Genomic DNA, 26,373 nt, shown 5'->3' with positions numbered 1-26,373 from the left:
TAAAACATTTCTCTTTACACTTTATCAAGTGACCCCAATAAGGTATAGCTGCAGGCATGAGACCTCCAAATGTGGGAGGAATCTCCAAAAGAGGGCGGTGTTACTCAAAAAATAAAAAATAAAATAAAAAAAGGGTTAAAAAAAACTCCAAAAGGGGGCATTACTTCAGGGAAAGGGTTAAGTAAGGGTTAGGCTATATCTTAAATGGCGGTTTGGAGCTCCCGCCCCTTTTTGGAGCAATGCCTAAAGCTACACTCTTTTGAATGGCTGTACTGTCGTAGTATGCCCGCTAGAGGGCAGCACAGGCAAATGATTCTTTAGTTCCTATGACAAACGCCGAGCGCTGTAAAGCCACCGCATATAAAAGCACGAATAATGCTATAACACATTATTTCATGTTTATAAGAGTTATCACATCGCTAAAACACACAGATACGAACGAAAACATTGATGTTCTTCCACACAACATAGGCTATTTAATACCACCGTTAACCAATGAGACGTTTAATTAAACGTTTGAAAAGCACATCAATAAGACATTCTAGTCTTCCCCCTTTCTGTACCTCAGTGGGCTACCCATCATCATCATCATCATCATCATCACACGCACACATGCACGCGCACTCTGGTTCTCCTCCTCCAGTGCTGCTGCTGTAGCTGTCAAAGTGAATTCCATCCAAACGCTTCTGTACGCTCGCTGCTTATATTCCCACACGCAAATTGGCTGTTCGATATTTTTTCTTCAGTTTGCTGATCTCCATGGCCACATCAGATGAATTAGAGGATTGCGTTGTGCAGAGAGGAAGATCTCAAAGTGACCCGAGCATCCTTACCGACACTCGTGTCGTTTATATGAACAGCACAGGTGAGAATGTTATTTCACTATTTATGAGAAAATACTACAGCTGAGATTGCAATGTCTGTCTATAAGTCCTAGTTTAACTCATATGGGCGTTTGAGGAGAGACTGCGGCAGAGTTACATTTGGAACAGCCGCTGATTTCTTGAAAATAATATAATAATGTTGTTGAAACAGATACTGTAAGATGTCAAGATAGACATATTCCAGATTGCACATTGCCAATTCAGTGGCTGATGATGCTGATGAATCATGAAGATGAACTGCATCAATAACATACTGTGTTCATCCTTTTGCAATGCAAAATATGTTGTGCTGGTGCTGATGTTGCTGTGACGTGCTGGGCTTCCCCATGACTGATGGACGCTTTGGGTCGCACCTTCTGAAATTCAGCTATCCACCTGCCCAACATGATTGGTTACATTCGTTAGTCTGACACAAGGAACAGTTCACCCAAAATGCAAATTCTGTCACCATTTATTCACCCTCATGCCATTACAAACCTGTATGTCTTTATTTTTTCAGTGGAATACAGAAATATGAAGAATCTTTTTATGCAGCTCTTTTCCATGAAATGACAGTAGCTGCCACGTCTGTCAAGCTCAAAAAAGGACCTAAAAGCACCATACATGTAGTACATATGGCTATGTTCCAAGTGTTCTGAAACTTAAAGAAATATAAATTCTCTCATCATTGACTCACCCTCATGCCATCCCAGATATGTATAAATTTCTTTTTTCAGTAGAACACAAATAAAGGTTTTTAGAAGAATATCTCAGCTCTGTAGGTCCTCACAATGCAAGTGAATGTTGGCCAGAACTTTGGAGTTTCAAAAAGCACATAAAGGCAGCATAAAATCAATCCATACGTCTCCAGTGGTTATATCCATGTTGTCAGAAGCAATGTAATAGGTGTGGGTGAGAAACAGATAAATATTTAAGTAATTTTTTTACTATAAATCTCCACCTTTGACCAGCCCCGGTAAGAAGGGCATAGCAATATGCACGAAGAATGCGAATCGACAAAAAACAAAAGAAGAAGAATGTGGAAGTGGAGATTTATTGTAAAAAAGGATATAAATATTGATCTGTTTATCACCCACACCTATCATATCGCTTCTGAAGACATGGATTTAACCACTGGAGTCATATGGATTACTTCAGTGCTGCCTTTATGTGCTTTTTGGAGCTTCAAAGTTCTGGTCACCATTTACTTGCATTGTATGGAAGTACAGAGCTGAAATATTCTACTAAAAATCATCATTTGTGTTCTGCAGAAGAAAGAAAATCTTATACATCTAGGATGGCATGTGGGTGAGTAAATGATGAGATAATTTTTATTTATGGGTGAACTATTCTTTAACAGCTACAATAGCTTTGTGTGGGGAACAGGCCTAAATTTACAACCAGGTCTCATCACGTTACTATACCAGCATTTTTGCAAAATTATTTTTACATGGCTCCAACCTGGTCTCATATTGAAAACATTACTCTATATACATTTTTGCAAAACTTGTTAAAGTGTCTCCAGTTACAATTCCCTGCAGTTTCCAGGTGAAATGAACACTAAAGGCGCTACAACAACTGTGTGTTTTATTCACTTTCACTCAAATCATGACTTTAATGGCTGATTATGGCTTTATAAATACTTATTTTTCTCTCTATTACTCAGACCCTTCTATTTTATGATATCGACACACTTTTACTCAAACACATCTTTTGAAAAACAATACATTTTAATGCTTGTATTATAGACTCACCTACATATATAAACTTATTTCAACATGAATAGCTTGCGCGTTAGCTCACCTGATAGGGCGTTGGACAGGATCGCGGTACAAAACCAGTCATGGACTCAAGCTGACACGTAACATTACAGAGTCATAGAAATGGTAACAAATTATGTGCTTGCTTCAGAAAATGTGCTTTTTCATTTCACTGATGAATTTTAAAACTCTAATGGTTAGATTTAGGCATTGATAAGGTAAGGTAAGCTGCAGCCAAACGTGATAAACAGCACGTAAATTTTGGATTGCAAAAAATGTTGTCATGCTCACGAAAATTTCATGAGACCAGGCTGAATGTGGCAGTTTCCTGGTGAGATTAACTATAGGGGCGCTACGACAACAATGACTTTAATTGCCTTTCACCCAAATCACCGGTAAACCTGCAGATTATCTGTTCATAAACACTTACACTTCTTCTCACGCTGTTCCTCACACAATGGTATCTTATGACATCTGAACACTTATTATTGTGCATGACTTGTAAGGTGATACATTTTAATGTTTGCATTACATAAACTACATTCACAAGCTTATTCAAGGGTGATCAAATTAGGTGGTAGCTCACTTGAAAGAGCATTGGAGTTGCAATGCAAAGTTCTGAAGTGTGTGTCAGGGGTAACGTGAGCCGAAAGTTTCATAGAAGCACCACAAAATGACGTGTTTGCTTCAACAATTGCATTTTTCTTCTCACACTTGCTTTTTATGACATTATCGGTTAGGTTTAAGGTTGAAGGTAGAGAGGTAGGTTTTGTTGATTTAAAACACAACAGAGCATTGACCAAAAAACAAAAAACAAACAAAAAAACCTCATCAGTTTGGGCAAAATTTTAACTAGCTTTTAGTGCCACACAGTGGACATTTCACCTCAGAACTGCAACGATACATGTAAGGAAGCATATAATATCATTTTGCAAAAATGTTGCCACAGTCACGTAATTTTCATGAGGTCAGGCAGTAAATGTAAGTTGTTATTCACTGAAAATCTTCCCCTCTGGCAAAGACCTCAAATTTCCTTCTACATTCCGCATATTCAAACTGGTGCGTCACTTTCGGGTACAAAACACATTAGAGACATTTTTTAACTTGCTTTGGAAGAGGGGGAGATTAGCTACTTTAGTCGCACTCTGTCTCACTTAAAGCTATTGCTTAGCTTTAGAAGACTTGAAATACAGCTCACAGCACACTTCGACTATTTTTAGGGCTCTTTGGTATTTTTACACTTTTTGGAGCTTGACAGACATGGTCACTATGAACTGTACTTTTATGGAAATGAGCTGTATAAATATTTTTCAATATTCTCCATTTGTGTTCCACTAAGATATAACAGCATATGGGTTTAAAACAACATGAGGGTGAATAATTGATGCTTTAATTTTCATTTTTAGCAAAAGGAGACGTAGCCTCCTCTGTCTTTGCCCAGCAGCACACTCCACTAATTACAGCTGTGCTTTACTGTCTTTGACTGCCCTTTAGTTGCACTGAGTAATATGCAGTACTTTGTGATTCATCCTGCTGCTAGAAGGACAAATGAAGAAAGGATGGGTTGTCATCATTTCAACTTGCAATGAGGTGTTTTTAATGGCTAAATTAAACAGTACAAACACAATTCACTGTCCATCACATAGACAGGTCTGGTCTATCACAAAGATCAGTTCCAATCTTAAAATTAATTTCACAAAGACAAATTAGTGACTGGAGCTTTTAACGAGAAGTAACCAAGGCCGTAACCATGTTAGCCACTGAGTAAGACAAGGGTTGCCACCCGTCCAGGATTTTCCAGGATCGTCCCGGTTTTTGGCCGTCCGTCCTGGAAACCTTAAATTCCTTTCCGGGACGCAAAATATCCCTGAATTTAAATATTTTCATACAGTGTGAGAAAGATGCTCAGAATTGTTCCTGTCAGGCTACTCAGGACTATTTTTAAGATTTATGCATTTCAGTTTCATAACAAATTTCAAATTAAATTGTGTGATCTTTAACAAAATTACATTAGTAAAACTTAAAATATAAGATTTGTTTTTTTTACTTAATTTTGTTAAAGTTTTTTTTACTCAATTCAGTTTGATGGAAATTTGTTTTGAAACTGAAAAATCTTGAAATCCACAGTTTATCTTAAAATAATGTTTTTGAGTGAATGTTTATGTACATTTATTTGATTTTCTTTGGTTTAAAAGTACAAATGTTTTTAAATTTAGACATAGCTTCATTCTTTATGCATACATATTTACATTTTAAAACAATTAAATGTTTAGTATGAACCAAAAACATAAACTACTTAGGGCCAGAATAATTAGTTAAACCTGTACACACACACACACACACACACACACACACACACACACACGTTGGTACTCAGACATAATGGTTTTTATACTGTACAAACAATATATTCTATCCCTTAACACTTCGTCCTAACCAGACGCAACATGATAAGATTCCAGCGACAAGCTATCTGCCTGTCTGCACCAGACGCGATGCAACACCGCGATATTCATACACTAAAATGAGGATTATTGACAATAAAATGTAGAAATAAGAGCAATCACAGACAGAACAGTGTGTTTATTTAACACAACTAATTTTCTCACTGAAGCTTCGTAACGCTTTCTATGGCAAGCCCCAAGGGTATAAATACACAATCATACACATGCACAGGGCAAAGTTACTTTATGAATCGCATCCTTCTTCAGTCTGTTAAGATTGTTTATGTTCACGCAGTACTCCTGTTATTTCGCCAATCTCCACATAACAGGGAAGCGGAAAGTTGGAATGAGCCGGTGATCTGCTCAGGATGTGCTACCAGCAGTAAAAACAGTGATTTGTAAAGTTAAAACATGAGTAGCACATGTCGGGAGGCACGGGAGAACCTGTCGGAATGTACTACAACAGCATGAAATGTGTTAAAAACCTAGGTAGCACATCTTGTCAGGCAGAAAATACCTATCAGGATGTACCAGCATAACTATCAGAAAGTGTGATATGGTGTGAGGCTGTTCTAAGCCCTAACCCTACCCCAAACCCTAACCTCAACCCTAAAACTATGCAAATATAGCATTGGTAGCACATCCTGATTGGTAGCATATATTTTCACCTGGATGTCTTCCCGTTACTATTCTGAACCGGTGTGTGTGCATGTGTGACAGAGCTCCGGCTAAAGAGAACGAGACCTCAAGCACAACATTCGGTAGGTGTGTGACACCCTCAGCCAAAGTCAAATTGTTCTGAACCGGCTAATGAGATTCCGGCATTAATAAACTGCAATAAGAATAATTTTAGACCTATTTGTTGACTGCGTTGCCTGGCGCGACGTCGCAGAAATAGAAACCATTCCAAAAATAGAGAGCCCTGTCCCTGTCACTGTCTCTTGTCATGTGTCGCGGCTGGTTAGGACAAAAACTCTGATTAACATGGAGAAGATACCTTGCGTTGTGGCATCGCAGCACGTCTGGTTAGGACACGGTGTAACCCTACCCCTAAACCTAACCCTCATAGAAACCTTTTGTAATTTTTACATAAAAAAACAACAACAACAAAAAAACATTGTTTAGGATGTTTTTTAAGCTGTTTGAATTACGAGGACACAAGGGGTGTCCTCATAAACCACATTTATAGCATAATACCCTCATAATTACTAATGTTTAACCTAAAACAATTTACAAATTACACTATTTTTTACACATTTAAATTTCATAACAATATTCCATAAAATTACATTGAGTAATCTTTCACAAAATAAAATAAAAAAAAACCTAAATATTTTAAGTTTAATTAAAATTTTGTTGTACAAAAAAATGTACAATTTTAACACTTCATTTTGACGGAAGTTTGTTATGATATTTAAATGTGTATATTAAAAACAGTCGAAATTCTTTTCGGACAACAGACCGAAATTAACGCAACTTCAAAGTTGGTAGCATTGTGGTGGTAGTGAAAAAAAAATTGTGTGACGCAGTACTTTTCTATGATATTTGTAGTTTCAATATTTATTGTCTCTTATAGGTGTGAATAACATATGTAATAGCCAAAAGGCCTTTTGTAATATAAAGTGTGTGTAATGAGTAAAGCGTTATTGTAATTTACTTCACTATCGCTTCTGTTAGTGTATATAATTTTTGGATTTAGCAGACTGCAGTATTTATTAGTGGAAACTCCCTCGCCTGAAAGGCTAATGTGGAATTAATGATTGAAATGTGTTAAAAGCTCTTTGTTTGTACACAGACAGCTGGTGAACATTTCTCCTTGGATTTAGAACTGATCACTTGATGCTGTTCCTGTTATGCACCAATTATATAATATGTGTTGACATAATTACTGTACTTAACTGAGCTCGCTGAAGAACGTCTGTTAAAAACTTTCCCAAACAAATTGGTCTAATAGAGTTAGTGGTGGACTGACGTTCTTTTTTTCTTTTTTTTCAAGGAGTGATTCTGTATTGATATAAAGAGAGCAGGGTGGCTTATGTAATACCAATAAACCTAATGCAATTTGGTAATATAAAAAGGGATATTTGATAACAGTGGGAATTAAAGAAATATTCATATTTAAGACAAGTTAGGTTCAATCGACAGCATTTGTGGCATAATATTTATTACTATAATAATTCGACTTGTCCCTCTTTTCATTTCATAAATTAAAAAAATCAGGGTTACTGTGAGGCACTTTCAATAGAAGTGAACGAGGCCAATCTATTAATGTTAAAATACTCACTGTTTTCAAATACAACCACAAGACTCAAAGCTCAATTTTTGTGACCGCTCGAAGCGCAGCTCAACGCGCAGCTCAACGCGCAGCGCAACGCCTTATCAAATTTTCATGTGAACGCTAATTCTAAGGGCAATTTTCATGCCAATGCAAAGTACAATTGAGCGTGGTGGGAGCGTTTGCGCTATCTGTGGTTGTATGCACGCAAACTGTGGGTGTATTGTATGTTAATGGGTTCATGTCCAAACTCTGAAAATTTAGTGGAACATAAAATTGTGTCCCTGAAAATCAATATTGTAGCTGTTTTATGAAACAAAAATGTGATATTTCTGAGGTCATGGTTTATTTTTCAGTTATTATTATTATTATTATTATTATTATATTTATGAATACACATTAGTATTTTCGATCTGTTGTCGTAAAGTGATTTTTAAGTCACTGCAAAAGTGAGGAAGTTGGAGAGGGTAAAATGTTTGGATTCGGCAGGTGGTTATGATTTTTTTTTAACATTTGGTTATTTTAATTATATTTTCGTTTAGTTTGAAATGTAATTTGAATTTAGAATTATTTTTGGTCTACATTTTTCGTGTTTCAATAAATTAGTTCAATTTTTTTAATTGACTGGTAGAAGTGAAGAACGAGCAAAAAAAAAAACAAAAAAAAACAGCTTAATCTGGAAGGTCGATACAAACACTGTTAATACTAGCCATGATTTGTGTGTCCGTAAATCTAAATTATTAGTAATACTTACATTCGTTATAATGTAACGGAGCCTACATCATGACAGTCATATCGAGAATCATATATTCCATGCGTATAAAAGGAGCTTGTTACTGTCATAGAAATATGCCTGACAATTAACAAGGGCGCGTTTAATGCTCAAAAGAACGTAAGTCCATATTTCTATTCTTCAATTCATTGCATACAGCCCATTTACACTACCAAATTCTTATGTGCTGTCTTTGTTTATATCGCTGGTGTTTGACAGTGAATGGACTATATTTTAGGACACTGACGGTGCAATAACTTGCAAAGATCCTCAGAGTTAAATTGCACTTGACCCAATCCATTAGCGCTTTGCACGCACATTTTCGCCAAACCTATTTGCACCTAGACTTAGTGCATACTTAGTGCATGCACCAAAACATCATGGCCATGCCCTGACTTTATGTGTATGACATATTGCATAGCGTTGCGCTTAGCACTCTTATAATAGGGCCCATAGTGTGATAAAATCACTTGAAAACCTTTTCTGTGTGAAGCTATGTCCAATTTCACAACTTCGTTGCCATGATGACATAATGTCGTAAACCCTAAAATGACTGTAAAAACTATGATTTAAACAACTTTACAGCTCAAATAATACAACAGTTTTATCAGAAGAATTAATGTAAGTGCTTTTTTTTAATTTCCACTTCGAGCACTGCCTTATGGACCACATGCACAGTCTGAACCAGTGGATGATGAGGCACAGAAAAATGCTCCTGCACAAGCAGTGCTCCAAGCACACCTTCAGTTCATTCAACATCTACAGTCATTCTAAATTATAATGTTGTTCTGCCCAGTTTTATAGAGTGATGCGTTTTGCTTTGGCTGCATTTTCTCTACACATTTGCTACTGAAAGCCCTTATATTGAAATGGTTTGGGCATGTTTTGTGCAAATTACTAACTTCGGGCATGTACTCCTTCATTTAGAGTAATCCGGATTCATTAACATTAGAACGAAAGTAAAAACAAATTCATGTGTGTACGCATCTTTTCCTGTACATATAAGTATGCAAAACCCATAATTAGTGAATGAGAACCAATTTCTTTGTTATCTAAGTAGGTGGTTTTTGACCAAAATAAGCAGCAAAATGTACCAGGTTTTATAATACAGCATTTATGCATCTGGTTGGATGTGACTGTTACCTAGCTAAAATACTGTCATTTATCAATAAACTATCATTTACAGATAGTGGGTAGGCAGCCAGCTACCCTTTTAATGACCTCTGGATGGCTGAGACACTTTTCAACATCATTTTGCATGTACCTTGTTTGAGAAGCAATAAGCAGTTTTGTGCTTTCATGCAATTTTGAATGCACCCTCTGTCTTTGTGGTCATTACATAGCAGTGTATCCCAACCAAACACAACACACAGTTTTCATATACAATATATGATTTCACGCAATATACAGTAGTATGTGAGATTGTACATTTTATTTTCATATTTTGCTTCTCATTCTTTCAATCACATTTTAGCTTGTGTACAAATTTCCCATTCTATCAATTTATATGGTGTCATGAAATTGCATTTTTAATAATGATACAAGCTGTTCTCACTGTTTGAAATTTCAGACAAATTTGAAAACAAAATTCACAAGGTTGGAACCTACTGAAAATAGAATTAATAATTATATTATAAAAATAATAATTTAAATGCTACTATATCAAAACTACTATGAAAAAATAATAAAAAAATTACTAAACCCTTGCATAGATGCAGCACAAGCCTATTTGGTAAATTCTTTCATATTTACAGTTTTTCTGAAGTTAAAATATTTCACAATGTATGATTGTGCCTTTTAAATATTTATGTATTTACACATGTATTACACTTACTGCATTACTACATTTTGTAACACATTTGCTTATATGCCCTTGTGCATTTTACATTGAGTTTACACTGACACGTATAACAAGAACTTAATTAGTACTGTCTCTTTAAGAGATCCAACAGTTCCACAAGCGTTTATGGTTTAATGAGCGCAGCGCATTAATGAGAGAGAAGTTGCATGGTTGTTTTTCCCTCATCCGTGCAATGTATGATGAGAAATAATGTTTCTTTTTATCTTTTTGATCACCAACTGACTGTAAATAACAGAAAGGATTTTAAAAGAGACATGATACAAAATACACGGAACGAGCCAAAAGGAAACTTTTACTTGTATAATGTGTATTGACATGCTTGTACAAATATTTATTGTACACGTTCTCAGATTCAAATCTACAAGCTCTCGAGTTTTGCAACACTTTTACCTTCTAACAGAAGTCCAAAAGGCACATTACTGGTCTGTAGACACGCTTTAAAATGGAGAATGTTGTGAAAACAGTCCTAAGAAAAGTTAACCAAAGTCAGAGTTGACGTGGTTAAATGCAATGTCAATGCCATTTCACGGCTGAACTAAAGCGATGGTGACAGCACGATCATGACAGATCTGGACCCACTGCAGCCAAATAAGGTCAATTTCCTTCAGGGCACACACTCACGAGACACAACGTGCTGTAAAAGATGAGGCTGAATCCAGATTCTTAGGCTATGTTCAGACTGCAGGCAAATCAGATTTTTTCTCAAATCAGAACTTTTCAGGCAGACTGTCCGCACTATTCATTGCAAGTGATCAAATCAGATTTGCGCGTTCAGACATAACCAACCTATCTGCATGGGTTGCTTTGGTAACAACGTAGGTGTACCCACGTGACGATGCTTTCAAAACAGATGCGGGAAAAATGGAGGTGCATCATCTCGCCCTCCAAATAAGCGCCCTGTCCAGTCACGGTGCAGAACTCCTCCGTCGCACAAGAAAAACTCAGCGATGGAGGAGACTGGTAAATATTGTGATGCTCTGTGCTGCAGTCACCGATTTTTTACGTCATCGTTGTGTGTCTCGTTAAGAGTGATGCAAAAGACCATTTGAAATCCGATTTGAGCAGCCAGACCATCCGGACTGAGATGCATCTGAAAAAATCAGATTTCAATTGCATTTGAAAGCACCTCCCGATGTGGTTTGAATCAGATTCTAAAAAATCAGATTTCATGTGGTTTTTTTTTGCTGTCTAGACTATCAAAAACTCATCTGGATACAATCTGGATATGCAAAAAATCAGATTTTTAGTGGCAGTCTGAACAAGGCCTTAATGGCCAGCTTCTTATTCAGTAGGCTAAAAGGATTGCGGCGCTCAAGTTCTTCTTTGCCACAACACAAGTTAAATCTGAATATTTACTCACCAGTGGCTAATAAAATACACATTTTAGTCACATAGCGCGAAATTTGGTTTGCATATGTGAGTGATTTTTCTCGCAATGTAGAGGAGTTTTTGCTCTAACTAGCCACGATACCTAGACAAGCAATGAGCGACAGGACATTCTGCCGATCGTTTGGTTTCTATTTCTGCTTTGGTCAAAAATCCTGTTCCTCATATATGCACATTAAACATCAATATGTTCTGACTGGCTTTGGCAGTTTCAAGTTCAGTGTGTACAGACAAATGACTTGTCCCTGGAATCTTATCACATCACGTCTGGTTAGGACACGATGTAACGGCAAGTTCCATGTGAAATCAGAAGTGTTGGACAGTCTGTGGTTTGCAGATGTTGTTAAAATGTGAGGAGATACCTCCCCTAAAAAGACCCATCAATTCATAAAACATCAATGCAGTTCTAAAGACTGACTGCATGCTGCATAACATGATGGGACATGGCAGCGATTGCCATTGGCCAGGCCTTTCTCTACGGTTTCGCTGGTGGGAACGAACCCTTTCATCCTTGCAGCACACCCACTGCAGCTTTGATGTCGGCTCTTGAGCCTGCTCTTGAGAAACAGAGCCAAAGCCCTCATTCAGAAATAGAGATAAACAGATACAGGGAGGAAGAGAGGAGGATGCTAAAAGGAGGACATGACTCGAGTGGAGATTTCTTAACTAGCAGAGCATCAGCTGTGCAGCAGACATAGACTGTGTTCAAAACCAATGGCAGTTGCCTTACTGCCTCATTGCCCTGTCAGTCAATGACTTTACAGGCAGCATTTTGTATGAAGGTACTTCTTAAGGAAACTGGTGTGAGACCAGCTTCCAGGGCACCGTAACATCAAGTCTAATGATCTAGAACAAATTCAAGTGAGCTTTACAAACTGGCAAGACATAATCTCGTGTTGCCAGACCTTTGACTAAAAACGGTAAAAGGTCTGGTCCATATTGCAGCTTATTCTGGCCAAGAACCGTACACTTAGACAGGAAGAGTAGTGCCACTGACGAGTAAAAGGGACCAATCAAGGCTGTGTCTTATAGCTAAAAATACTGCCTTCAGAGGCTGTATGTAGAGGTAGAAAGGCATTAAGGCACTCCCAAAACCAGAACCATAGATCCAGCCTTCACTGATTTTGATATTCACAGGTTGGCTGAAAAAATAATTGCAAACCACAGCCTGTGGAGTCATTGACTGACTGGGCAGTGTGGCACCACCACAACAAAAGGCTGGCATGTGAAAGATTAATTGAAATAATGGTGCAACAGACTTCGAGAACGATTGTGCAGGAAATACACAGAAAAATTTTAGAAAATGTGAAGAGACTTTGCGTATGGTTACAAAACTATTTCACAGCTATAAATAAGAAAAACAAAGTAGAATATATAGTTATGTTCACTGATGTCAAGCAAATCAGATTACAGTTTACTAGATCAATAAAATGTTTTTCAGTTTTGTCTGCATTATGCATCAGAAGGTCAGTGAACAGAAAGTGGCCATCTGAGGCTAGTTGCGACACGATACAGTGACCAAACCAGCAATAAAAGGTATCAATTTCATGTAAATCAGAGTTTATGTCCTAATCAGCCTTAAGTGCAACAAGCAACAGGACATTTTTGTTTTTTTCTATAGTGTTGGACTGGGTAGTGAAATCTCATTGATTCAAAATCCACTTCCTTATAACTGTACATTACACATCAAATGTTTTGATTGGGTATAATTATGCAGTGAATGCAGTTTCGCATTCAATGTGGACAGACAAATTGCTTGTCGCTAGAAACTTGTTGCATCGTGCCTGGTTAGGACACAGTGTTGGATATTATCAAGCAAATATTTACAGCAATGCTTATTTTAATTTTGATTTATTTTATTGTTTTCACCAACCACCGACATGCATGCACAGGATTGTATTACATCACAGGCAGTAAAGGACACATGTATGCTATCTTCAAAACCCAACCAGATTAAGACTTAAGCATGTTGCGCAATCCCAAAAAATTCACGCAAATTAGAATGATTATTATTATCATTAAGAAAAACGTAATGATTTTGTTTTTCATTTGCTGAAAAAAAAGAAAACACCTAACATAAACTGACATAACTGAAAAAACGGAAACTAAAATACAATTTCAAAATAATTTTAGTTGTAGTTTTTGCAACAAAGTATAAAATAAATTTAAACCCTTTACAACCCACTGTGATGCCTTCCTACCTCTTCAAGTGTAGGTATGTTTCTAATGTTTAGGGCAGCTGGAGAGATTATTGGACAACATTTGCATACTGTGGTCCAAACAGAAAAAGATGCATTACAGAATGGTTGAACATTGCAGACTGTGTTTTTCCCTGATGTGGGAATGAAGAGGAAGTCTATCTGCACAAATGTAGCCCACACTAACTAACTACTGACCTGTTAGTCACATGCTCTCTTAATATTCATCACATGTATCTATATATTTGAGCATTAAGAGCCCTTCGTCCTCTCTGTGGTGGGTAGCAACAAGCCACTGAAGAGTCTTACAAAGTTGTACCTCTGTCCTCTTCACTGGACTGGATGTAGAGGGTGATTCATACCCTGTTTTTTCAGGTTGCTACAGCAACACTTCATACAGACCATGGGCCGTAATTTCCACTGACATTCACATAATGGATCTGGGTAGTGTAATATACTAATGATATTCTGTATAAGTAATTATAGCTAGTACATATCTAGGCATAAACCCTCTTTAAAAAAGGATTATAGTTAGTGGTGTTTGATAAGAAAATAATCACTATACTATTGCTTTTATTTAGGCTTAGGGATTTGAACAAACCCCTAACCTTAAAGGAATAGTTCAACCCAAAATAAAAATTCGGAATTCTGTTATTTACTGAGCCTTATGTCGCTCCAAACCCATATGACTTTTCGAAACGACTCATGCACTAGGCTATATTCTGAGTTTCTTTGATTACATTCACTGTGGTTTTAATGGTGTTACTTTTTTATTTTTCGAGCTTGACTGATCGGAATCAGAATGGCATGTGAACCCTGTCAAATGTATCTTTTGTGTTCCACAGAAGAAAGTCATATGGGTTTGGAGCGACATTAGGGTGAGTAAATGATGACAATTTTCAGTTTTTGGGTAATCTACTTCTTTAACTTTAACCTTGGTGTGTAATAGTCCTAGGCTGTTTGAGCTACGGGCATGAATGATACCCCAAGTTATCATTTGTTGTTGAGGAGACGTGTAATATTACCTTCTTAAGCAATCAGACTTATGATTTATGAAAACACTTGAACTTTTATTCAAGGTAGGACCCAAGCCATATCTAGAGACCAGAATATCACAGGGACTTTTGAGTGAGCCCTTTTGACTTGAGCCAGTAAGCAACTACCTAGCAACCACCCAGAACACCCTAACAACCACCTTGCAAGCCCTGGAAACCACTAAGAAGACCTTGGCTGCTGCATAGCAATGCCCTGGCAACCACTCACAACACCCTTGCACTGTGGTGGCAACTTTTGCATCATAGAGACATGGGCCCATAAACAACCACCCATCAATCACCAAGAACACCCTAGCAACCATGCAGAACACACTAGCAACCACACAGCAATGCACCAAAAACACTCAAAACACTTTAGCAACCAGATAGCAACTCCCTGGCAACCAGCCACAACACCCTACCATTGTGGAAGTGAGTTTTGCATGGGCAAACATTACTCACATTTTCTTTCTTTCTTTCTTTCTTTTTTTTTTTTTTTTTAGAAAACATAAAATTCTGCTTGACAATTTTCCTTTCATACTGATTTTAGACTTGTTTAACCACATGTGAAGTCTTTTATTGATTAACGTTTGGGGAGGGGGAACTGGCCACAGATCAGTTAGAAGCTCTGCAGATCAGTCAGTGTCGCTCCAGGGTTTCATGAGCTGGATTAACCACCTCCCCAATCTACAGGAATCATTGGATCAGTTCTGCTCCTACATTAAAGACTCACAAACTTTTACCCATGATTCTCCATTATTTTCAATGGTTAAGACTAAGACCAATTTTAGGGCTGTTACATTAAGACCCCCTTCCCAACCCCCACGCAGTTTGAATAATTTATATTCATGTTTTATTAATCAATCATCTATATTTAGCCTGTATGATTTATTCAGAGCAGTGATTAATTTACAGCATGCAGGGAGAGAAATCTTCAAAGAGACTAACCGCACTCCTGTTGTGTTGCCTGTAGTGCAGTAGACTTGTGGTTGAGGGCGAAACCCACCGCAGCATGACTCGTCTGTCAGAGCTGTTACAGACCTCTTGAAGACATGTCAGCTCAATTTCATTTATGCAATCAGTCCAGACCTCACATTAACATAGATTAACATATAGTTTAAAAGTTAGAAGAAAAAGAAAAAAGGCTGATATTCATAAAATACAATTTCTTAAATTGTATTGCTCATCTGCAGGCCCAAAAGGAATTTAAAGGCCTTTTTTCTGCATTTTTGGCACTAATTTGTTGGAAACTTGTTACATGTAATGTTGCGCAAAGTTGAGAATACTACACTCTTATTGGCAGCTGAGAGCATAATCAATATTATGCTAATAATGAAAGGTGTAAAGTGTGTAAATAATTTGTTTTATGAAATATTTTCTACTATAACTACTACTCTTTCTGCAAAAAAACATTTAATAAATCATTTCTTGTGCATGTAAACAGGGTCACTGTAGTTCTATGGCGCTTTTGAACGGTCAATCTGTTTGTTCAACCAGGGGAGACATGGGGAGTGTTCAGGGATACCTGTTTGAAAACATTCATAATTTTTGCAGTTTTGTTTGGTGCTACTAAAGGTGCAAGTATATGTGGAACCTTGTGAAGGACAGCTTTTCAAACTCTCAGTCTGCAGAGCTATGTACAGTGTTCTGCAGGCACAGATTCCATGTGGGCCTGATCTTTTACGATTATCTTAACTAAAATCACTCATTATTTTAAGATGGAGTAATGCCTGTTTCCCAAACCAGCACATAGATCGCTCGTTATAAAGTAGAACTTAAGTGCTTCATTACGGGAGCTGTCCAGTCCAATGGTGCTGAAACTTTGGCTAATATGTCCAGGAGTTTGTCTTCTTAACATGAAAATAATGTGGAAATACTAACAAACATGGAAGTTGTTTGTAACCTTGTCGAGGCACAGAATTTTTTTAACTATTACCGAATTTAATTAAAGAAATAACGATGGCTTTGGTAAGACGGGTTTAAGAAATATTGATGCTCAACTTGATGCAAGAAATGCATGTAACGTGAATGTACGCGATGTGTGTCATAATGAGTAGCTCTCAGGTAGCCTAAAGTTTTGTTTCTTTGGCTGGAAACACAACCGATTACTCATATACTATATGTCTTTTAAAAAAAATCTGTTTAATAAGAACACATAATTTTTCCATTGCCATTATGTGATAATAAAAAAAGGGCAATAAAATGTTACAGGCTACTGTATTATGTGATGTGTACATTTAAACCTACTGTATCTTAGACCTAATTTAGACTGCATGTGCAGACTGCTGAGACTACCTATTGATATCAATGCAATTTTTTCAAAAAAAATGTATCCTTTGAAATAGTGTACAATGGCTTTCCAATTATCAAAATATATTCATATAATTTATTAAAGGCAGATGCTATTTGCCCACTGGTGCAAATAATGGTAAATGCTATTTACACCCCAGTGCAAATAATGGCAGATATTATTTGCACCCCATCCCTGGTGCAAAAAGATTCAGATACTGTTTGCACCCATTTTTTAAAAACTAACATACAGTATATGGGCATCACTGCAGTGTATAACCTCTAACCCATAAACCTAACCTTACCTTAGAAAAAATAACCTTGGCTTTACTATAGTAACCACAGTTTAACCATGGAATTTTGTTGTACTTTTATAGTAACCACCATGTAACACCATGGTTAATTGCATTAAAACTATGGTTTCTGCCAAAAAACATGGTTACTACAAAATTACTATAGTAATACAGTAATGCAATCTACACACAAGCGATGCCGAGCCACGGGAACGAGTGTGATCGACAGACCCTCTCTCCCCGACATTCATCGTGACCAAAGCACTGCAATGAAATCAACATTTATATTCATTTTTATCTGTTATTTTAAGTAGTATTAAAGGAAATATTAAGAGTGGAAAAAGGAAATCGGATGGGAAAAAGAGTGGGACAAAAGATGGAATCAAACCGGGGCGCTAGGACGACTCTACACATTCACACAGTCTTAACACCCCACCCCAATACAGCGACATTTATTGTTAAGTTTGTCGTATATTCCTGTGGTTTTACCAGACTATTGAGGTGCAAATAGCTGCACTATGTAGCAGATTACACCGGGGTGCAAATAGTCACTCCGTTTATTAAATGTCCCTTTGGCTCTGATAAACTGTAGAAGACGTGAGAAAGTTACATTTAAGTTCACTTAATGGACTTGAGAGCAGTTCAAAGATCTTGTAAATTACAAATGTTTTTACGTACTACTTAGATAAGAATGCTTTTGGGAAACACACCATATAGATTAAGTACTTAAGTGCTACTAATGTTCTGCTTAGTGCTTCGGGAAACCCAGCCTTTAATGGTACAAGTGTAGGGATGGGAATCTTAAAGAATTTAATGAATCTGGTTCCCATTCCAATTCCACTTAAAAATTCAGATTCCTTAATTATATTAAAGGGGTCATGTCAAAGCATGAAAATGTGCAAGCGATTTACAAAATCCCCTGAAAGCACTCCAGGCAATTATTTATTGCTTTTTGTCCCAATTTTTGCGAGGCATGCATTCAAAATACTACTGTTGTTTGAATGAAATAACAATTGAAAACTGAACAAAGTCATTACACTGTTGCTCCCAATTACTTGCTAGTCCAGACTAACACAAACTGCGAATGTGGTGTTCCCCTCTATTGTTCGGCCGCATAAATACCCATTCTTGGAAATACGGGATGTTCGCAGAGTGGGGAGTCCCCTTCGATTGTTTTGCTGGTCGACTGAGGGAGGCAATCCCCCTCGGCTGTATCACTGCTTAAATACAGTATGAGTCAACATTAAATTCTGCCAAAATATGGTACGTCCTGGTGGTGGTTATACTTGGCTTTGAGCATGCTTTTTTTTTTTTGACAACGAAAAGGATCAGTAGGCTAGATGATATCTTGTGGAGAACTTCTGGTTTTAGTAAAAAACACTTAACAAATAATATTATATTAAAAATGATAAAATATACAGTCTACTCACTTTCCAGTAACAATAAAAACACACAGCTTTGAAATATGTATCCTTTGAATTGAGCCAAGAGGTCAGTGTGTGACATTTCGATCTTCTATAGGTCACACGTCCTCTTGTCATGCAAAGTCGTAGCTCAGAGTTCTCCAAGCTTGAACTACGGTCAGAGATCTTCTATTAAATCTGAAGTTGCAGCAGGGCGGAGGGCAGGGCCGGGTTGTGATTCTACACACCCGGCCCCTAATCAGGCTGATTAGCCCGAGAGGGATAAGGGCCGACTGGAGACAGCAGTGCGACAGAGAGAGAGTTACGGACAGCTGTCTGACACCTGTGTGTGTTCGTCTTTTTGGTTCAGTTTCTCATTAAATATTATTTATATTGTCAAGCTGGTTCTCGCCACCTCCTTTCCATTGATGTGTTACACTGGTGCTGAAATCCAGGAAGGAGGAGGGATGTGCCGTAGTAGAGTCCTCGCCACTACCATCCACCCCAATGGAGCAGCCACAGCCATCCGCCGGGGGACGGAGGAGCCTGGCCACCTGAAAGCGGAGGAACGGCCGCCGACCATGAGGGGAGGAGGGGCTCCTAACCGATCGCCTGGAGCGGTCAGGGCTGCTGCCAGGGGCGGAGGAGACCCCTACCAGCCGCTGAAACACGGCGGGGTCTGAGACCACCGACCGCGAGCGGGGAGGGGCTCCTGGCCGACCGCCTGGAGCTGGAGAACCACTGTCAGGGGTGGGGGAGACCCCTTCCATCCACTGAAAATGCAGCGGGGTGTTCCATCCGCCAGGGGCCGGAGGACTGCCTCCGATCCGCCCGGGGAGACACGGCTGTCATCCACCAGAGGGTGGAGGTGTGGCTGAGGACCAGGCTACGGCGTATCGGAGAACCAGCAAGTAAATTTTTTTTTTCTCTCCTCTCTCTCTCCTGCTGCTGCTCCGTGTTGGCCTTTTCCCTCTCTTTTTAAATATTTTTGTTAATTTGGAATGATCGCCGATACTGCGTGTAGGTGCCACATTTATTTATTTTTTTCTCCCCTTGTCCCCTTCCCTGATCCAGGTAGACGGGGATGACCTGCTGGCAGACGGGAAGGGGGGATGTACGTCATGCCGGGGGCTCCCCGGCCTGAGAGAATGGGGGAGGAATGTGGCAGGGCCGGATGGCGGGGCCGGGTTATGATTCTACACACCCGGCCCCTAATCAGGCTGATTAGCCCGAGAGGGATAAGGGCCGACTGGAGACGGCAGTGCGACAGAGAGAGAGTTACGGACAGCTGTCCGACACCTGTGTGTGTTCGTCTTTTTGGTTCAGTTTCTCATTAAGTATTATTTATATTGTCAAGCCGGTTCTCGCCTCCTCCTTTCCATTGATGTGTTACAGAAATATACTATGAAATATCCTTCTATGAGGATAACAGCCTTAGCGTTTTTAACATTGGAAAGAGCGTAACAGTCAACTAGAGTGTTACGACAGTAAGTCACCGTTTGCGGATACCTTACAAATGAATGGGGAGAGTCGTAAACTGACACCTACTTGTAGCAAAACAGCAATTTGTTTTTGTCATAAACTCCACACATAGTTCAATCCAAAAGGATTGTTTAGTGTAAAACATGTTGGCAATTAGCGGACAGGTGGTCAGTTCATTAAGTCATGAGCTGTTTCCTCACAAAGCAGTTTATTCAGCACACTCAAGCATCTCCTCAATAGACATCCATTACTAAAAAAATGTCCTCTGGTCTCTTCGCCAGTGTACCGGCCATAGAATGTCTATGGGACTGTCACATTATTAATTGTTTTGCTAACCTTGTAGGCTCCCCTTGGTAGAAGTGATTTGCTTTTGTAATCTTTTGTCAGCTTTTGTGAGTTGTATGAAATTTCTTCACATGAGCTTGCATCTTTGGTGGGTATATTTAAATGACACTGCACTGTGACATCACAATGCAGCCGATTTCAAAATGAGTCGTTTTTTTGCGTGAGTGGAAACAATAAATGCTCTTTTTGGACTGGAGAGGAAGTTTTGAGTCCTAAAACTTATAGTATGTTTTTATAATGTAATTTATTTATGTATTATAATGTAACACATTAAAAAAAGACTATAGTTTTTTATCTAAGTATCATTTATTACAGCAACATTTCTTTAACTTCTTAAACATGTTGTCATTTGAACAAACTGCCAGTAATTCCACTGATATTATCCATTTCGAATGGGACATTACAAAAGTAATGACATGTGGTTAAGTGGAAAAGTCAAGAGACAATTTGCATGCGGCCATCTTTACACATGGGCACTGAGTTCTGGACACAGAACGTTTTAAGCCAATCACCTGTAAATGCGATGTGACAAATTACTCTAAAACTGCAGGAAAATGGCTTCCTGACAGCACTGATTAACCACCTTTGCCACTAAAATGCAGATATTTTAAGGGATAGTTCACCCAAAAATGAAAATGATCTCATTATTGACCCTAATGCCATCCCAGATGTGTATGACTGTCTCTCTTCAGCAGAACACAAATAAAGATTTTTAGAAGAAGATAGAGCTCTGTCAGGTCGTCATAATTTGAGTAAATGTGTGCCAGCACTTTGACGGTCCAAAAGTCACCTTTAGGCAGCATAAAATTAATCCACACGACTCCAGTCGAGCAATGAATGTCTTCTGAAGCGAATCGATAGGTTTATGTAAGAAACAAGTTGATAATTAAAAAGTTTTTAACTTTAAATCACCGCTACTGTCCAGGGCTCTGATACTGTTTGAAATGGCCGAACTCTCGCGTGACGTTCGTTCTTCTGTTGTAAATAAGCGCCGCTTCCGAATTCTCGCATGAACTCGCAGACACACTTACGTCATGCAACAGCTACATGATGCATCAACTGCTGGCAAGAAGCGCTTTTTAAAAGTTAATTATCAATTTATTTTTTTACACAAATGTATCAATTTGCTTCAGAAGACATTCATTGATCGACTGGAGTTCCATGGATTACTTTTATGCTGCCTAAATGTGACTTTTGGACTGTCAAATTGCTGGCACCCGTTTACTTGCATTATAAGGACAGAGCTCTGTCTTCTTATAAAAATCTTTATTTGTGTTCTGCTGAAGAAAGATAGTCATATACTGTACATCTGGGATGGCATCAGGGTAAGTGAATTCATTTTTGGGTGAACTATTCCTTTAAGAACCATTAACATAACAATGAAAATGATTTGGTTCTAGCGCTTTCTAATGAAATGGAAAGGTTCTAAATAAAAATCAGTTCTTGACTCCCAACCTTAAACAAGAGGAATGCACATATTACCATATTTAATTTTACTACATTAATCATATCCTCATGAAGGCTTCTGTATCCATTGCCTCATGTATGTATTCATATAGGGCTGCAACTAATGATAATTTTGATAATCGATTAATCTAACGATTATTTGGCTATTTGGCGATTATTGCAATGATTAATAATTAGCTCTTAACCTATTATTTAGCTTGTGCCCCGACTTAAAAGGTTGTATTAAACATGCTTACTAACAATAGAGGACAAAATCATCTTTTAAAAATACCTCTAAATGACATTCACTGAATTAAAGGGAAAAAAATATATATTTTTATTAAGTTTAATTCAGTAAAGAAATTCACTGCAAAAAATCCTATTGTTATCAAGTGTTTTTGTCTTGTTTTCCATTTAAAATGGTCTAAAAATCCTTAAAACAAGATACATTTAGTTGAGAAGAAACATATAAAATATTTAGATTTGCTTTAAGAGAATGTATCTTAAATATAAGTGTATTTTGTATATAAGTGTGTTTTTTCACTTGGTTATGCTTCTGCGAGTGCAGTAAAGACAGAATATACTTATATTCAAGATCTATTCTCTAAAAGAAAGTCTAAATATCTTATATGCTGCGTCTCAGGTGAATGCATCTTTTTTAAAAGTATTTTTAGATATTTTAAAATATTTGTATTTTTTATATTATATTCAACATCTCAGATAACAATTTTTTCTTCTGCAGTATAGCTGCTAAAGAAAATGTACGTTGTTTTAAAGGAGTTTTAGATATTTATATTGGAAAACAAGCCAAAACAAAAACAAATCAAAAATGTATTTTGTTGCAGTGTATAATGGGGCGAAGACTACTGTAAAAAATTGCTGTAAATTTATGGCCAAATTCCTATAGCAATCTACTGTGATTCTTAAATACAATAGTTTGCTGTTAAAAATGTTGCATTCTGGGAGATCAAGAGCAGGCTCACTGTGAAGTGACAAATTTTATGGTAAAAAGCTGTTGTTTGCAAGGCGTTCGGGGAAAATGAACATTCAAAATCATGATATCATCTTGGTGAAAGCTAGTGACGTTTTGAAACATATATTTTAAAACACCCCATGAAAATTCTACACATATATGAAAATTTTGAAACATATATATTTAAAAACCCCATGATGTTTCTGACCAACTCTGTTCTTTATCATCTCACATCAGCCTTCACTTGTCTGTCTAATGAGAAGTCAAATTAAAAAAGTAGAAATCAACCACTGAAGCAATGCACATACTAAATGTAAAATGTTGCCAGGATTGAACAGCATATTTTTTATGGAAAAAAGAAAAACCTGTACACAGTAAAATAACAGTATAGCACTGCATTATGGGTTATAATTATGAAATACCCATACGCCTTGCTTGAATAAGTATGTATGCTTTGGCGATGCATTGGGGTTACAAAAAATGTAAAAAAAAAACTTAATAGAAGTCTTAGTTTAGTGTTGTTGTTTTGTTATCAATAGTTGAGTTTTGTTTGAAGTCACCATTATGGTGATTAGTGTTCTTGAGCTGGCATCTTGGACCTTCTTTATTATTATATTATGTTCTTCCAGCCAGTCAATTTGTGTTTAAGTAAACCACAAGTTGCTGCACTGTGTTACTTGGAAGACAAAACTTAAGGTCAGACTGAATGTCTGATTCTACCCTGCAAATGGCACTATATGTGGCAATAGTGATGCATTACACATAAAAACATAAATGCAAAAACAGTAAAGGATATTTCAGCAAACTGATATCAGCAAATTGAGTGTTTGATGTTTTTGATGAACTCACAGCCTAACTCGAGTTGTTAAAAAGACACACACAAAAATCAACTCTCGGCATACAAGACGCAACAATGGTGACAATTAACAAACATACTTCTACATAAAAAAGTAAAAGCTGAACATTAAAGGTGCAATATGTAACAATTTTCATGTACACATTTGCCAATGTGTGAATGGCTTGTAACGCAACTTAAAAAATGAGCCCTTCCCGGACTTCCTAGGTTGCCCATTAAAGCCTGTAGACTGATTTTCATGCAAAGGGAGCGGGTCGCTTTTGCCAGGAAAATCCAAAGGATGTGACATTTATGCACGCTCCCGAGAGCATTGCCTCAGTAATAGCTTCTCTTCCCACGTCAACAGACAGTCTGCAACACTAGGTAACGTTATCTTAGAGGTGGAATCCAGCAAAGGACCGGCTCCCAGCACAACACCAACTCCTACACAAACTCTGAGTAAGCCACAAAACCAAAAACCAAAAAAAAACGTATCTACTGAATCCAATCTGGCTAAGCAGGAACGTGATCATGGTTGAGCGAAAACTAGAGTGAACATCGGCAGGGCATTTGATTCCAGGAGGGAGCTTCGTTGGCGTTCTTCTTATTGGACAGGAATTACATAACTGCAAAGCATGTGAAATATAGTGCCATAAGGATTGATTTGTGTAATTTTAGCTAAACTACAATAACACATGAAATGAATGCTAGACAATGAATTCATTAGTGTAAGGTAACTTGGTTATACAGAAAATATATACATTCTATTATTATAAAACCATAGCGCATCGATATATAAAAATAAGAGTTTTGATGGAATCACATCAATACTGAATTTTGTCAACATATTTATAACGTACATTCTATTTTATAAACAGCTACTGTCATCATCCACCAAATTTAGCAAACAGCTATTGATAAATCTGGCTAGCTAGCTAATGCCGACATAGGCTATCGTATAAATGCAGTCAATGTATCATGCAAAGAAGAGTGATTACTTCAAACTACAGTCTCGCATAGCCAGACCTATATCCACACTTTGTTTTAGCCCTGTTCCAGCACTGGAGAGTCAAATATAATATACAGTGTCAAAGTTTGTAGTAAAACAATCATAACTGTGTAATTTTAATTATGCTACCTCAACTGTCAGCATGATGCCGGTGAATCACGTTGTCTCTTTGTACGTTATAACATTGTTTTTTGCCGATGCTCGCTCGCGTCCATATGAAGTGTGTGCACGAGCACGAGCAACAGGTAGCTGGCTGCAGTTCACTTAACGGCCACAGGTGTCACTAATAACAAGGGTTTCTGAATCTTACATACTGCACCTTTAAAATACAAGTAACTTAGACTGCAACAAAAACAGTCAAAATAAATCAGTAAATAGTAAAAAATCTAAGTAATTTCTTCATGCCGCAGTGCATGCTGGGAATTTTGCTGGAAACAGTAGTTAGTATGTAATTTGACAGCTGTATGCTGCTAAATTACAATTGTAAGCTGTAGCTGTAAAAACAGTATCTAGCTGATAATTTCAGCAACAGAAAAACACCGTTAATTTTACAGTAACTTGCTGGCAATCCTGCTGCCAGTTCTTTACTGTTTTTTGATGGGAAAATCTTTAAAAGTGTACCTCTCTCACCTTTCTGTTCACTTCAGTCCATCTTTAACTCACAAAAAAAACAAACTCTCTTTTTATATTAAAGCTGCGTATTGCCAGTTTTCTTCACGATAAGAAATGCACAGTGATACATATATTATGATTCAATAAGTCGCGAGCCATCACGTTATAATCTGGCTGTATTAAGCGTGCCCGCTCGAGGGAAGAGCGTCCCCGTGCCAGAGTACAGTTTCATCCTTAGATAAGGACACTTCGCGCTACTCTAGAGAAGTGCCAGTTTCGGACTTTGTAGTTATTTACATGATCTGCTTCCATATTATTTGAACTTTAATAAAGTTATAACGCATTAAATATAACTGCATTAAAGATGTAATGCCGGGGTTTCCTTTAAAGACGCTCAACGTGCAAGTTTTGCTCCAACTCCACTTATTCCACAACAAGAGTGCTTCTGTATTTACTTATTTTGTATTTTTGCATTATAATTCCCTCATACTTTGCGATCTACATCACCTGAAGCTGTTTGGAAAGTTTAGAGTGCATCTGGACTGTGAGCTGCGTAATTCTTCCTCTCCTCAGTCAGGCACGAGCTGCAGTGCTGCTCTCGCGTGCCATCATTAGAGTTTAATGTGATCTCATGTTACGTTATATGAGATCAAACGACTATTCGACAACGAAAATCTTTGTCGACAATTTTTTATTGTCAACGTTGTCGATAATGTCGACTGATCATTTCAACCCTATTATACACTGGCCTCTGTTCTTACAGCTATGACTACAAGAACACTAATAAACAAGCAGTCCTATGACATTATTGGAGGCTCACTCACTAGGGAAGTGTCTGAAAAAGCCGGTGGTCTAAAAAGGGCAATTGTCCACCCGTTCCCCTGAAGACTGAGAAAACAGTGCTAAAGAGTGCCGTTAAGAACCGAGAGTTCCTGCCAAATGGATCTGCAGGGGAAGAAAATGTCTAAACAGCCTCTGTGGAAGTCTTGGCACTGTTAATTGAGTTTGTCTACGCTGTGGAAAGCCGGAGAATAAACATTGTGTACATACATGGGTGCTTGATACTGTCCCAAAATGATGCACACACAAACTT

At 37.8% G+C, this 26,373-nt stretch overlaps 1 protein-coding gene across 2 annotated transcripts in view; it reads left to right on the top strand.

Moving 5' to 3' along the window:
* phactr3b (phosphatase and actin regulator 3b) overlaps window positions 1–26,373 on the top strand; it is a 99,025-nt gene that overhangs the window by 1,203 nt on the left and 71,449 nt on the right. The window contains exons 1-2 of one of the 2 annotated variants that reach the window (XM_051676580.1): window positions 833–865; window positions 14,405–14,437. Coding sequence is in view for 1 of the 2 variants with exons in the window: in XM_051676579.1 (XP_051532539.1) it covers window positions 747–865 (119 nt within the window). In the remaining variant the exon portion in view is untranslated. Of the gene's footprint in view, window positions 1–746; window positions 866–14,404; window positions 14,438–26,373 lie in introns of those variants that run through there. The other variant, XM_051676579.1, reaches the window with a different exon arrangement.

This window comes from Myxocyprinus asiaticus, chromosome 37 (assembly GCF_019703515.2).
Source record: "Myxocyprinus asiaticus isolate MX2 ecotype Aquarium Trade chromosome 37, UBuf_Myxa_2, whole genome shotgun sequence".
Lineage (NCBI taxonomy): Eukaryota > Metazoa > Chordata > Actinopteri > Cypriniformes > Catostomidae > Myxocyprinus > Myxocyprinus asiaticus.
The sequence above is the reverse complement of the archived record's forward strand: the minus strand, read 5'-3'. Positions and strand labels throughout refer to the sequence as shown.